The 14,556-nt window shown below is 39.8% G+C and overlaps 2 protein-coding genes across 5 annotated transcripts; both read right to left on the reverse strand.

Moving 5' to 3' along the window:
* Positions 1-515: 515 nt before the first annotated feature.
* Positions 516-6,782, reverse strand: LOC306897194 (uncharacterized protein). 4 transcript variants are annotated; one of them, XM_079461743.1, is made up of 5 exons: positions 5,090-5,378; positions 4,877-5,001; positions 3,277-3,445; positions 2,823-3,174; positions 894-2,044 (listed from the first exon to the last, which is right to left on the reverse strand). In XM_079461743.1, the coding sequence occupies exons 1-5, from the start codon at positions 5,156-5,158 to the stop codon at positions 1,230-1,232; spliced, it is 1,530 nt and encodes a 509-aa protein (XP_079317869.1). In that variant the 5' UTR covers positions 5,159-5,378; the 3' UTR covers positions 894-1,229. The 4 variants fall into 4 exon arrangements, with proteins under 4 accessions (XP_079317866.1, XP_079317867.1, XP_079317869.1 ...); XM_079461742.1 differs by having other exon boundaries at positions 948-2,044; positions 4,877-5,004; positions 5,090-5,305; XM_079461740.1 differs by lacking the exon at positions 4,877-5,001 and having other exon boundaries at positions 516-2,044; positions 5,090-5,380.
* On the reverse strand, positions 6,512-13,858 carry LOC306897206 (uncharacterized protein). Its single transcript, XM_079461766.1, has 4 exons — positions 13,602-13,858; positions 11,460-11,628; positions 11,051-11,357; positions 6,512-9,157 (listed from the first exon to the last, which is right to left on the reverse strand). The coding sequence occupies exons 1-4, from the start codon at positions 13,760-13,762 to the stop codon at positions 8,343-8,345; spliced, it is 1,452 nt and encodes a 483-aa protein (XP_079317892.1). The 5' UTR covers positions 13,763-13,858; the 3' UTR covers positions 6,512-8,342.
* Positions 13,859-14,556: the final 698 nt, after the last annotated feature.

Consider the following 14,556-nt stretch of genomic DNA (forward strand, 5'->3'; position numbering starts at 1 on the left):
AGAACTGCAAGTGGGAGGAGTTGAGGCAAAAAGCTGCAAGTAGGAGGAGCTTAGGCCGAAAGGAGGCTGGATTTTCACGCAGGGATAAAGCTACGACCGGAAGTGGTGCAAAATCTCGCCATATAATTGCATTAAATTACCCCAACCCTAAACCTTACAATAATAAATATATAAATCAACTGTTATCAGCGTGACAAAAAGGATGCGGTATTGAAGTGCACATAGCTGTATCCCTTCTAGTCAAAACTATTAAGGATGGCAGGAGGTAGGGACAGTAATAAAATCACTTTAAAAAAATTACCATCAACTGAATATACAAAAGCGAAAAATGTAAATTACGCCCATAATGGCTTAATAACAGTTTCGGCAAATGTCTTTACATTGATATAAAAATAATAATCATAGCTATTCTTGTACTTTAATTTCAGAAACAACAATTCAAAAGTTCACTCAACCTAGATTAGGGAATAAGAAAATTCCACAACAGTACTCTTACCTGTCTTTGAAATGTTAATGAGCTGGAGACACACTTAACCAGTAGCTGAAACACTCAAAGACTGGACACAACACACCCAGACATTTCTTTTGACTAGAGCCGATGCCAGTGTTTGCCAGTCAGAAACGAGCACAGACACAACAATTGCGGCAGACCACAGACTGGACAGTCATGGCTGGACGTGAGCCGAACGAATCAAAGCTATTGATCAATGGACTGATATGATCAGCGTTATGTTGCCAGTAAAATGATGGCAGAGAAAAGCAACCAAGATGTTTGTGGTTTTCTTTTCTATAGTTATTCACTTTTTGTTAAAGACTTGATGTATAGTCGTGAGATATTTTGAGAATGAAGAGTAGACCAAAGGATTGTAATTATTTGTTAACAATTTAAGTTGTAGAAAAATACCCTCACACAATGCAATTATTAAGACCAGAGCCTGCAAACAGACAGAGCAAACGCAAATGGCACCGACTGCCTCGAAATGAAATTTAAAAGATGAAAACGGCTTTAATAAGAAATTATCAACATCAAAATACAAAACTTAAAACAACTTTTCCTTTTAGTCGGACAACCAGCATTCTGGAGCACAACCACATCAACTGATGATGATCTGTTTTAACTCTAATGTAGGATGACATGAAGATGCTTTTAGCAAAATAAATCCCATACATTTTTGAATGCGTTTGTCAAAACCTTTTATTAGGAGTTGTTGTTTTTCTGTCTGTCTAAATCAAGTCTTCTTCACAGGTCGTGTTTTTCCTGGTTTCTCTCCAGTGTGAATCTTCTGATGGAGTTTCAGGAGAACTCGCTGCGTGAACGCCATGTCACACTGAGAACATTTATAAGGTTTTTCTCCAGTGTGAAGTCTCTGGTGCGTCTTTAAATTGTCACGTCGACTGAAACTCTTCCCACAAACACTGCAGGGATACGGCTTTACTCCACTATGAACTTTCTGATGATCTTTGAAAGAACCCGACTGAGTAAAACGTTTCCCACAAACACTGCAGTGATAAGGTTTCTCTCCAGTGTGAATCCTCTCGTGATCTTTAAAATTACTTCGTTGAGAGAAGCTCTGTCCACAGAGACAGCAGAGGTAAGGTTTCTCTCCAGTGTGAACTCTCTCATGGAGCATCAGATTGGCTTTATGATGGAAGCGTTTATCACAGTGTGAACACTGATAGTGTTTCTCCTCAGAGTGTGATATCTGGTGTCTCTGTAAAGAACCTAACTGCCTAAAGGTTTTTCCACATTCACTGCACTGATACGGTCTCTCATTGGTGTGGAGACGCATGTGTGTTTTAACACTGGCTTCATGGTTGAATCTCTTGTCACAGTGAGGACACGCGTACGGTTTCTCTCCCGTGTGAATTCTCTGATGAATAACAAGACTTTGTTTGGTGCTGAAACATTTGTCACATACACTGCAGTATAAAGGGTTTCCATCATTTTGTGTCTCCATCTTAATGTTCAGATTAGAAGAGGAGACACAATGCTCTTCTGACGTAAAGGCTATTTCTCCTTCAGAACACGAATCACTGCTCTCATCTGAAAGAAACACAACAACAGCATAAAAAACTCTTTGGACTTAAATTGATCACTTTTTATATTCACAAAGCAGATGACGTTTGTCAGACCGTTTGAGGCGTTTACATGAGAAACAATGACACATGTGAGAAAGTGGCCACAAAATCATGTGTTTATGTTTACATGCACCGTGTTAACAGCCATGACTACAGTGACACACTGTTTCCCATTTATTCATAATTTCTTGCGAAGTTTGCAACTCTTTCACTAGATTAAGTGACTCGTCAGCAGCTTTTGTTCAGAAGACACGTATGACAACAAACCTAGCGCCTTTTTGGTGCGAAAATTTCACCAGTTCTACCCCGCTTGCACAAGGTCTCGCTTTTATGGTGCAGGATACACATCTGTGAGTGAGCAGCAGACGGCACGGAGAAGACAAAGACACTGAATGGAAAACCTACAGCCTTTACCCAATGTCTTTAGCAATCTGTTCGCAAATCTGGTCCAGATTTGTTTACTTTCTACTTCTCTTCAATTGTTTGCTTTCTTTACTTCTACTGTCATAATAAAATACTTTTTTGAAAACACTGCAATGCATAATCTTCATGTCACACCCCCAGGAAGAAGCCTTAGTCCCTTCAAGAAATGTATTCTCATTGTTAAAGAGAATCTCCCTTTGCAGTTCTTTTTATGCTTACACAGCTCAAATAAACAATAACTAAAGTTAATAAGTGAAAACACATAATAGTTTAACTTTTGCACAGTTAAATGTAACGACACGTTCAAAGATATAATATACCTGAAGGAAAGAAATCATCATCGCTATCATCTTCCTCATCATCATAATCATCATCATCTTCCTCATAATCATTCATTTGATCTTCTGCTGTGGGTTCTGTTTTTATCTCGATCTGGTTCTCGTCATGCACTAGTCTGACAGAACACATGTTCAGTGGTCTGGTGTTCAGGATCTGCTGTTCTCCAGCGTTACAGACAGAATCCAGAGACTCTGTGGAGGTTTGATCAGTAGATTCATCCTGATTCAAGGTGTGATTACTGTCACACACAGTGTCCTGAGCGTCTGTGGGGTTTGTGTCAGTATAACAGAGTAAAGTGAGGCTGAGCTCGGAGTCCTGTGTGTGTCTGGATTTCTGTTCAGAGAGGAAATATATTGACATAAAGCTCTAAAGTGTCACAGTGACATTAAAGTAGAAACATTTAAAAACAGTCAATGATGTTGAATGTGTCCAAACCTCTGTGTTGAGTTCATGTCCTCTTGTCCTCAGCTTTTCCTCCAGTAACTTCACCTCTTTCTTCAGCTGACAGATTTCTGTGATGAAATCATCAATATCCAGCATGGACACATCAGTTCCTACTGATTTACAGCACATCACATTCGCCTGTGATGTCGTTGTCAACATTCTGAACACAGAAATACACAAACGCAACACTCCGTTTAAACTCATGAAAACACTATAGAGTAAATCCACATGTGCATCCCAAATGCACACTTATGTACTATTCTACGCCATTTTGCAGTATAAATACAGTAATGCGTTCACATTAAAATTTCTCAAAATAGAAGTGCACTCAAAGTTCCCGACTGATGCACTCCTTCAACCAAATATATGAAGTGTGGAACTCTGGACACTTCACACAGTTCTTGGTTATGTGGTGGAAGGGAGGAGGACGCTGATCGAGCAAAGTTCTCCTGCAGAGTGATTATGCAGCAGAACAGATTAAAATGACATTCATTGTGTGATGTACAAATTTATATTTACTGACGTGCATCAAGTTGTGAGATTGATGTCATTTGCCCTCGTGTTGGACATTTAGTATTCCATTTGGGACGATACTACTCTTCTTAAATTCATACATCTGATGGTTGAGTGCATAATGAATAGTTTAAGTGCATATTATGTCACTTAGGACACAAATATTGAGCACACATGCTCTTCTTCTGTTCTTTAGGCAGACTTGAGAGCGCCTCCTGCTGCATTGGAGAGAACAATGCTCAAGACTTTTTGAGTGAATCTTCACGTTACTTTGGCTCGATGTATTGTGCAATACAGTGGCTGCAGAGATTCTGTATCGTTTGTTTTTTCACCCAGGGCTCATGAATGGATAACCGGAATGAAAGGGCTGGGAACATACAGTTAAGAATAGGCAATGGGAACAGTATTTAATGATACAACATGCCTTCCACACTGCAGTTTGCAACTCTGCATTCAACCAGTGCTAGTGTATAATACTCACATTACAAATCGAATTATGCCTGAAAAACATTTACCTTTACTATAATTTCATTAATGGGGTTTATTTAGTGAGAAGTAGTATCTCTCACCTGATTAAATGAAATTTCCTGTCAGAGAAACTTTCCGTTTAGTTCCAAACCAGCAAATGCTGGGGTTTTTTCAACAGTGACATCTCCTCAATAACCAGACTTTCTGTCCAATCGTAAGTAAATATGTCATCAATTATATATGATGAACTCTTAAGGCACAAATTGCTTACAGCAACAACGAGACGTTTGGTGTATGGTTACCCCGTGTGGTTGATACGTGCAATCTTCGGATACGTGTGTCGTAAATACTGTCCCAAAGTTTCCTGTTATCAGCTCAATACATGTGAATTTGTTTACAAAGCTGATGTAACGGGCGGACCCCATATACGTCTTTTTCAAACTCGTGACAGGGAAACAATATGCAACACCCAAAAAACGATTCTCTCTCAACTACCTTAAGGTTATAAATTGTGAACAAGTGGTGCGCCAATGAACAACCTGAACACATCCGAATAACAAACCAGTTTAAAAGTACAGGAGTGTACGAAACATTTACATATAACACTTACAAATCCAGTAGCAGGACCGCTAGGTCTCCATCAGTTTTGCAACCCGTTGCCTCTTTCACCTCACGCCACCGATTGTAAGCCAGTCCTAATTTTAGCATGCTAGTACTGAAATTATAATCCCACACCTCCTCCAAACACATGAATGTATTTCGTAAATCCACGTAACGAATTACAAACTAAATCCATGTAACTATTCTCGAAGCATGTACATACCTGTCTAAGAGAAAGAGAGCAACCATGGTATCGTCTTTCAGACCCTTTGCCTGTCGGAGCTGTCTCCATCGCGTAAAAGCTGAGCCGATGTTAATTCGAGTTTTTCCTCTTTCGTGGTCCAGACGTTTTTTTGTAACTGCTTTTTCAAAAACTGACTTTCGTTTTGAATGTTTACTGGATGTCGGTTCCGCAGGAGAGTTTGGTTGTTGCGGTTTGTCCGCCATTCTCCCTATATTGACATGGCGGACGCTCTGATGACGTACATGTCTGCGTGAACAGGGTGCGCAGCGGTATGCAAAATACGTTGGCTGTAAATGTACACATGACCAGTCACAGCATCGGACAAAACGTTTTGATTGGACGAACGTTTTTTGGTCCTACGCCTTTCACAGACGATATATAATTATAAAAATATGATTTGACCTCTATACTTCTTGATTGCTAAAGAGATTTCCAACCTCTTGACAGCATCACCTATTCTCATTTCTGAGAAACAATCCAGTTAGCCGCAGTTTTTGCTGTGCGCGGGCTCTGTTCTAAACGCGGGAGGCGCGTGCTGTTCTATATTTAGTACACAGAATAGAGGGTATGCATTGAACCTTTATCGCGGAGGAATTTAACAGCAGAAATGCTCGTCGAAGCAGTCTTTTTCCGGTTACGTTTATTGCAATAGGCTCTTTTTTCAAAGTAGAGAGATTTTCAGAGTCAGGAGAAGAGATTTTCTGATGATTACTGTGAATCACCGAAGTTTTATTCCTGCAAAGCCGATCTGTAAAAGTATTGGCTGGTATATACGAGGTCATTTCATCACAGTCAGTGCTCCAAATAAGTAAACCGTGTGATGAATTATTTATATGCATTACATATTTTTATCACCTGCTGTGTGTGATCTTTCAAGACAGTCATTTTACTGCATGTAATTCACAATCACAAATACACATGAATTTTCAATGTAGTCAACCTGGCATCGCGTTACTCGTTAAAGATTAATTAAAGTCACAATATGGAATATTTGGACCGCTAGATCCTTGCTTTTTCGAAGCAACAACAAACGGCGAAGCTAAATGACGTAAAGTATGAGAGAGGAATTATGGGACATGTGGTTTTCATCATCCAGAGGCGTATGGAGATCGGCCATCATGTTCAGGGACGAGCTGATAAATGAATTTTATTTGATGTCATCGTAATGAATTAGTTTGCAAGAAACGTGTAATGCTACATTAGTCCGCCAATGATTTCTGATTTTTTCAATTGATTTGGTAGCGTAATGCTACACAGTTTTAAAAAGTACTTGTATTTACAAGTAACGTTACTGGCTACATAGTTTTGAGCGACATATACTTTATTTCATAAGGTAACTGCATTCATAACTATTCAAATCATTTTCGAGTATTTCGTGTACAATAAAACACATTTGTTTACCTTTCTATTAAAACACATGCGAGAGCGGAGTCTCTGTCGAGTCCAAGTTGGTCGCGAAGCTCTCTCCATTTAGTAAACGCCACACCGATATTAATCCTCGTTTTATTTCTTCTTTTGTCCATGCGCCTGCTTGCCTCATTTGCCCTACGGTTACGCTTTTTGGCGTTTCCTTTACTCGGCAAAGAGTAATCGTGATCCATAATAACCAATAGTCAGTTAGTGACACACGACACGATCCACCAGGGCGGAAGGGCCGCCGGAGGCGTTTTCGGCCGGAAGGGGCGGGCATGGTTGTTTTGAAGAGCGGGGGGAGTTCTGTCCTGTTTTAGTTTATGTTGTGAAAAATGTATGTTAGGTGCTTATCGCAACTAATATGTGCACGTATTTAACATGTTATATTTGAAGTTTAAAATCGTTGGAGTATTGAATCGTTTTGTGTTTTATTTCTGCGGACACTCTGCTTTCTTTTTAAATAGGGTGTTGTAAGGGGCTATGTCGATCTTTATTATTTCTTTATTATTTAAATTCATTCGATGCATTGCTAATTTTCAATGGTTTGTGGTACGTTACAGTTACTTCACTGTTAGGTATTTTGTCAGTTTCTTTTGTAATCTTTGTCATTTTTCATTGTAGAGATACGACCAAAAATTTCATCAAAAAGTGCATGAACTAAGAAATAAAAAATTTGTTTGTCTTAAATTTATTTGTGTACCTGTCTGTGTTTAGCTAACGCATATAACACGCACGTTTTTATAACATCGACTATCTAAAATGCTCTATGCAACATAACTGTGCGTTGGTTAGACCAAATAATATTATTACTAACAAATTAACAATTTTTAAGTAAACCGTAGAGCTCATCAGTCGCAAAAACATCTGTGTCCAGGACCTTTCAACGCAAATTTTTCACTGCGTGTCCTAAAGGTTTTTTTTACGCCAAAAAAGGTGTTTGTACTGCCGCAAGCTGTTAGTAAATCTGGCCCTTTGTCTTTAATTGGGAAGCCACAAAGCGATGCACTCTACAAATGGGGCGTTACGACGAAAAGTTTGAGAACCACTGTTGTAGGCGACCCCTTTACTCATACCCTACATACTTTCGCAAAACAAACAAAATCATTCCAATACATTTCAGAAAAATAACTATACACTGCATGTTTGTTGTGGATACAGTTTGCTATCCAAAGGTGTATCCTTTTCTTTACGATTTTTAAAAAATTGCACCTCATTGCTAGGCTACTTGTTCTGCATTTACCAATAAATATAAAAAACATATCTTTTCCTTTTAAAACGGCAGATCTTGTCATTTACTAATATCTAAAGAAAACCCAACCCAACAATAGCTTATTTTAATCAGCATTTCTGACATTTACTGTGTAAATAGTTTATCAATGTGTGTCATCCTCTTTATTAAAACCATTTGGCCTCATAATCTTTAGTTAAAATGTGATAATAAACTTCCGTTTTGTAGTGACTATTCATCTTCAATGACGTCTGTTAGACGGCTAGGGCAGGACATCCGTTAACTCCTCCGTATCAACTGTCAGTCTACTGCCAGATCCATTTAAAAATGCAACACATCCAATCCAATTGCAGAGAAAGATGAACGCCACCCCCACTATTTTTCTTATTCAAAATTCCATTTCACACAGAAATGCGTCAAAATACGGAAGAAAAAAAACAACTTCTGGTTCACAAAGGGCACTCTGGAGCACCACCACATCAACTGCTGATTTAGGAACTCCAATCTAGAGATAAACCGATACAAACTAAATCCTATAAATTTGTGAATTGTGTTTGTCAAAACAATTTATTTGTTGTTGTTTTTTTTCTGTCAAGTCTTCTTCACAGGTCGTGTTTTTCCTGGTTTCTCTCCAGTGTGAATCTTCTGATGGAGTTTCAGGAGAACTCGCTGCGTGAACGCCATGTCACACTGAGAACATTTATAAGGTTTTTCTCCAGTGTGAAGTCTCAGGTGCGTTCTTAAATTATCACGTCGACTGAAACTCTTCCCACAAACATTACAATGATGAGGTCTTTCTCCAGTGTGAACTCTCCGATGAACTCTGAAAGAACTTGACCTAGTAAAACTCTTTCCACATTGACAGCAGACGTAAGGTTTCTCTCCCGTGTGAATTCTCTGATGATCTTTAAAGTTACTTCGTTGACGGAAGCTCTGTCCACAGTGAGAGCAGAGGTAAGGTTTCTCTCCAGTGTGAATTCTCTCATGGAGCATCAGATTGGCTTTATGATGGAAGCGTTTATCACAGTTTGAACACTTATAGAGTTTCTCCTCGGAGTGTGATATCTGGTGTCTCTGTAAAGAACCTATCTGCGTAAAGGCTTGTCCACATTCACTGCACTGATACGGTCTCTCATTGGTGTGGACACGCACGTGTGCTCGAACACCGGCTTCCTGGTTGAATCTCTTGTCACAGTGAGGACATGCGTACGGTTTCTCTCCCGTGTGAATTCTCTGATGAATAACAAGATATGTTTTGGTGCTGAAACATTTGTCACATTCACTGCAGTATAAAGGGTTTCCATCACTTTCCGTCTCCATGTTAATGTTCAGATTAGAAGAGGAGACACAATGCTCTTCTGACGTAAAGGCCATTTCTCCTTCAGAACACGTATCAGTGCTCTCATCTGAAAGAAACACAACAACAGCATAAAAAACTCTTTGGACCTGAATTGAAATTCTGTATTATTTTCTAGTTCACAAAGAGGATGTTTGTCTTGGAAAACGGTCCTTACTTCTTAATGTATCACAACTTAATGTGATTCAAACCTGGCATTTTTGGTACCTAAATAATTGTCTCTTGATTTCAAGGATTTCTCTTTGTTGATGTATGTTGTATGACCATAGAACACTTCATACTCTTTATATAATAATCTGGACTGGTATTTTGTAAATTTGGTAGTAGGTCATAAAGATGCAAATTAGCTGCTGGGTGGGGGAATTGGTCAATTCAAACCAAAAAGGGCATGCCCTTTTTAATGGGGTTAAATATAGATCGGGGAGACCTCCCTCTTTGCTTCTCTATCTGCCGTCACTGGAAACGGTGATAACTGTAAACGGCATTTCTAGAGAGACTGCCCTATCTTTACCACTTCTACTATTCAGATAGACCTACTAAATGGTTGGGGATTTAGTTTAATCGGCATCGGACGATTGCTCTCCAAATTAGGCAGATTAACAGGCAGGTGCAGCCAAGCATTGTTGAACACGCAACACTGACTCTTGCAGCATAACACTGTGTCACCCCTGCCTGCTAACTTTTAAACTATCTGATAACTTCACAAGAAACGGTAAAACTAAAATAATTTGTATCCTTGCTTCTCAATCTAGCCTTTTATATTTCATTGAATAATATGATGCTACTTGAGAATGCGAGTATCTTTTTGGAACTCTTTTGTTAGCGAGTCTTCAACCACAGTCAGCTTCAGCTCCTGGACCCATTGGTTTACCATACAGGCTCTATAAGAACGCCCCCGGAGTGTCGAGGTACTTTAGGAGATTAATGGCAGTGGCATGGAAGGTCTGGAGAAGGGCAGGAGGTATACTGATCCCAAAAGAGGAAAACTCCTGACCAGTTTCGCCAAATTAGCCTCTTGAATGTCGAAGGTATGATTTCTTCAGTGTTGTGGCCAATAGACTCTCAGGATTTCTGAAGAGTAACAACTTCATTGACACTTCGGTGCAGAAGGCAGGCATACAGGGGTTTCTCTGGATGTTTGGAACATGCCAACATCATCTGGCACCAGTTGCAAGTGGCAAAGGAAGAGTAGAAAGACCTGTATGTGGTTTTTCTAGATCTTACCAATGCCTTAGGATCAGTGCACCATGAGCTGCTGTGGATAGCCTTTAACTTATTCCACATCCAGAGCCGGTAACAAAGCTGATTAATGCATATTTTCAGGATTTCCAATTCTGTATTACCGCACAGGATAGTACCACCACGTGGCAACAGCTGGAGGGTGGCATAATGGCAGGTTGCACAATTTCACCACTGGCTTTCACAATGGCAATGGAAATAATAATCCAGACATTTCTATCGTCAAGGGTTGGTTTACCAATGACATATTCTGTTGGCCCATACCAACAGTCACAGAAAAGCCCATCAAAAGCCTTGGACGGTGGTACACTGCTGAAATAGACGCAGAACAGGTGGAACAACTCAGGCAAGAAACAGCCAGTGGTCTCAAGAAAATCAATAATACAGCTCTTCCTGGGAAGCTGAAACTTTGGTGATTCCAATTTGGCTTGTTGCCACGCCTGATGTGGCCAATTTCAATGAGCTCAAGGTGTCTCACGCCAAGAACCTGGAAAGGTTGGTGAGCAGCCGACAACATAATTTTTAACTGTGGTGGACACCGTCGCGTTTGGACTGACAGATTTGTTGCAAATCTGTAATACAACACTAGTGGCTGCTGTAAATCAAAAACTTTTAATTTGTTAACTTTTAAAGATCCTCTACTGAAACATCAGCAATGACACCACGGTTAAATGTAACAACAACATGCAGAGATATAACATACCTGAAGGAAGAAAATCCTCATCGCTATCATCTTCATTCATTTGATCTTCTTCTGCTGTGGGTTCTGTTTTTATCTCGTCATGCACTAGTCTGACAGAACACATGTTCAGTGGTCTGGTGTTCAGGATCTGCTGTTCTCCAGCGTTACAGACAGAATCCAGAGACTCTGTGGAGGTTTGATCAGTAGATTCATCCTGATTCAAGGTGTGATTACTGTCACACACAGTGTCCTGAGCGTCTGTGGGGTTTGTGTCAGTATAACAGAGTAAAGTGAGGCTGAGCTCGGAGTCCTGTGTGTGTCTGGATTTCTGTTCAGAGAGGAAATATATTGACATAAAGCTCTAAAGTGTCACAGTGACATTAAAGTAGAAACATTTAAAAACAGTCAATGATGTTGAATGTGTCCAAACCTCTGTGTTGAGTTCATGTCCTCTTATCCTCAGCTTTTCCTCCAGTAACTTCACCTCTTTCTTCAGCTGACAGATTTCTGTGATGAAATCATCAATATCCAGCATGGACACATCAGTTCCTACTGATTTACAGCACATCACATTCGCCTGTGATGTCGTTGTCAACATTCTGAACACAGAAATACACAAACAGACAACACTCTGTTTACACTCATGAAAACACTAAAGAGAGAAAATCAATGAGAACACATAACGTTATTAATATTAAAAAGATAAGCCACTGCCTTTACAATGAATGGAGAGGGACTATTGGCTGTTCTAGCGAAGAAAGTCCCACCTTCCAGTAAAAACGAGCCAATCGCCAATCAATAAACTCGGGCGGGCGGGGACCTTTTGGGGTGCTTGTGCGAAGTAGATGAAGGAGCCTAGCACCAACCTAAGTTATGGTACAGTTCATGTCTTGTTTAATTATTAATTGGAAAGCTGCAGTTTAAATGTGATTTTTGCCATCAATTTAAAAAGAAACTACCTTCCTCTATTGAAGTAGGTAGAACTGAAGACTTAAATAACTGCCCAGAGGCGTTGCAAACATGGCCACAGACTGGGATGACTTCCGTAAACAGACTTTCGGTGCTTTCCAATTGGGATATATTGCCCTTGGAAGTGAAAACATTCATGGCTGCCATATTGAAGGGTCGTTCCAAACTGAAGTGCTCATAACTGGCCAATTCAAAAGGCCCTTCGGAATGAAGGATTTTAAAGGGTACAACTGATGGACACTTCGCAACCCCATGATTCTTTGTGCAGATTCTTTGCTTGGCAACAAGCTTCAGCTCCAGGACTGAATTTAATTCTTTTTGGGGGTCCTAATCGTGGGTTGTTTCGTCATGAAGTCTGCAGCTGTTTACCCTGTTGCTTGTACCAACGACGCAGGAGAAGGAGCTAAACGGCATTACCTTGCGCGGGGCACGCTTCACTTTTGAAACATTCACGTTTTTGATCCCTAGTTTTGTTTCTAAAGTTTCAGTACATAACCGCACTTACATCTATGATTGTACTGTAAATGCTCTTAAGAATGCTGAAGGCAAACAGAAATGACATACACAGCTCTCTGCTTGGAGCGTACTGGAGTTCACATGAACCACACACCCCAGGCCTCCCTTTTTAAACGGACTCGAGTACAGTTCGCAGGTGAGCATCTGGGTTCGGAAGACAGCATTCACATCACTCAAACTCTGACATTAATCGAACCCAGGCAAGCACCAAAAGTGCTAATATGAAAACGCCAAGTCGCCGTCAGTATGCTGTTGCAGTTTTCAACATCCTACTTGTGTGAGCTAGCGTTCACATCCCTTTAAAAAAAACAAGAGGCACCGCATGTCAGTGGAGCACAATCTATGAGTTGCACTAAACTCAATCTACACCCGTATCAAGAGGCTGTGCTACCAAAAGCAGGCACACTAAAAAGATGGCGGCAGGGGATGTTTGTTTTGATCAACAATGGCTAAGAGAAATTGGACACCCCGCCTTTAAGAATGGGAAACGGGCTAAGTATTTAATGATAAAATATGACTTTTACGCTCCAGCTTGCAACTATTATTAAATTAAATAATGCCTGCAAAACATTTACACATAGACTTTACTATAATTTCATTTGTTTCTTTAGTGAGAAGTAGCGTCTCTCATACACAATTATATATGAATAACTCTTAAGTCACAAGTTAATTCAAACACGTTTCATTTCAGAGAAACAATCCTGTCAGACGCAGTTCTGTGGTGCGCGCGCTGTGTATGTAATGTATGTAACGAGCAGTGACGTCACGTTCCCACGTGAACTGACATTTACATCCAAGCGCGTGAGCGTGAATGTGTTCAGTAACACTTTTCTGTAGTGACGTTTCCTGAAGTTAAATTACTAAACACACTCGCGCTCAGGCGTCACGTGTTTTGTTTAATGAAGTAGTTGCAATCACTCAACTCGCTATGAGAATAGTGCCTAGCATATAGGCTAGCTACCGATTAACGACTGAAATGCACAAATAAACGAAACGTGGATGACGTGCATGAAGTAATAAATCTGAAACGTTTCACCATAAAACATGTTTTCTTTTAGTTCTGTGAAACAAAACCAATGTTACTCACATATCGAGAAGAAACAACGCAACCTCGGCGTCCGATCCCAGGCCTTCCCGCTCCCTCAGTTCTCTCCAGCGCTGGAAAGCGGATCCGATATTGACACGGGTTCTACTTCTTGCCTGATCGTAGGCCTTCTTCAGTTCCGCAGACGTTCTCCTCTCCTCCATCTTTCTCTTTCTGTCGTCGCTCGGCTAATATCCGTCCTGTGTACTGAGCACAGTCTCCATCATTACTAGACACGCCCCTTAATGCTGATTGGCTACAACTTAGTGTTGCTTTTTGTCCCTATTCAGCCTTTTCCGAATAATAATGAACAACACAATACAAACAACATACAGAGGAAACATATAACAGATCCTACTACATCAATATACATGAAAAGAGAAAAACATCTAGCAATATTATTACTACACATATATATTCCAGATTATACAAATAAGCACAATCTATCACGACATTTTATTTGTTTGCTTTAAATCTATTCAAAACAACTAAAAGAGGGTGTTATGGGTATTATATTAGCTTTATGCAGGTGAAAGTTCCCGAAAAGTATCAATCATTTCAGTGTTTAGTCAATTAAAGAAGATCCAGTGTTACAGTCCAAGAAAATAATCATCGGGTCTTCTATTGCAATTAACTTACGAAATATATAAAAAATCTGCATAAAAACCTGCTTCCAAAAGTCTGGAGGAAAAGATAAATGTGTAAGGCTTTCAGGTTTAAGATTACAAAATGAAAATAATGGTGATATGTCCTTATTAAACTTATAAATCAAAACATTACATGCATAATATCTATGGAATATCTTCACATTTTCTTTTCCTTTCGGCCAATGAAAACTATTACACTCTGAGTCACGTGATATTAGTTATACTACTCATTTTTAAGGTTATATGCATGTTTGACATCAGGGAGAGTAACTGTCTAGAGTTTGGCCAACATGTGTTTTTCTTTTGACATT

The sequence above is a fragment of the Barbatula barbatula genome (genome assembly GCF_947034865.1).
Source record: "Barbatula barbatula genome assembly, chromosome: 8".
In the NCBI taxonomy this organism is placed as follows: Eukaryota; Metazoa; Chordata; class Actinopteri; order Cypriniformes; family Nemacheilidae; genus Barbatula; species Barbatula barbatula.

Coding starts and splice junctions, on each gene's coding strand:
- LOC306897206 (XM_079461766.1), bottom strand. CDS start 13,762: ATGGAGGAGAGGAGAACGTCTGCGGAACTGAAGAAGGCCTACGATCAG. Junction 11,629..13,601: donor GCGTTGTTTCTTCTCGATAT/GTGAGTAACATT, acceptor TTCTGTGTTCAG/AATGTTGACAACGACATCAC. Junction 11,358..11,459: donor GACATGAACTCAACACAGAG/GTTTGGACACAT, acceptor CTCTCTGAACAG/AAATCCAGACACACACAGGA.
- LOC306897194 (XM_079461740.1), bottom strand. CDS start 5,313: ATGGCGGACAAACCGCAACAACCAAACTCTCCTGCGGAACCGACATCC. Junction 3,446..5,089: donor GCTCTCTTTCTCTTAGACAG/GTATGTACATGC, acceptor TTCTGTGTTCAG/AATGTTGACAACGACATCAC. Junction 2,045..2,822: donor TGATGATTTCTTTCCTTCAG/GTATATTATATC, acceptor TGTTTCTTTCAG/ATGAGAGCAGTGATTCGTGT.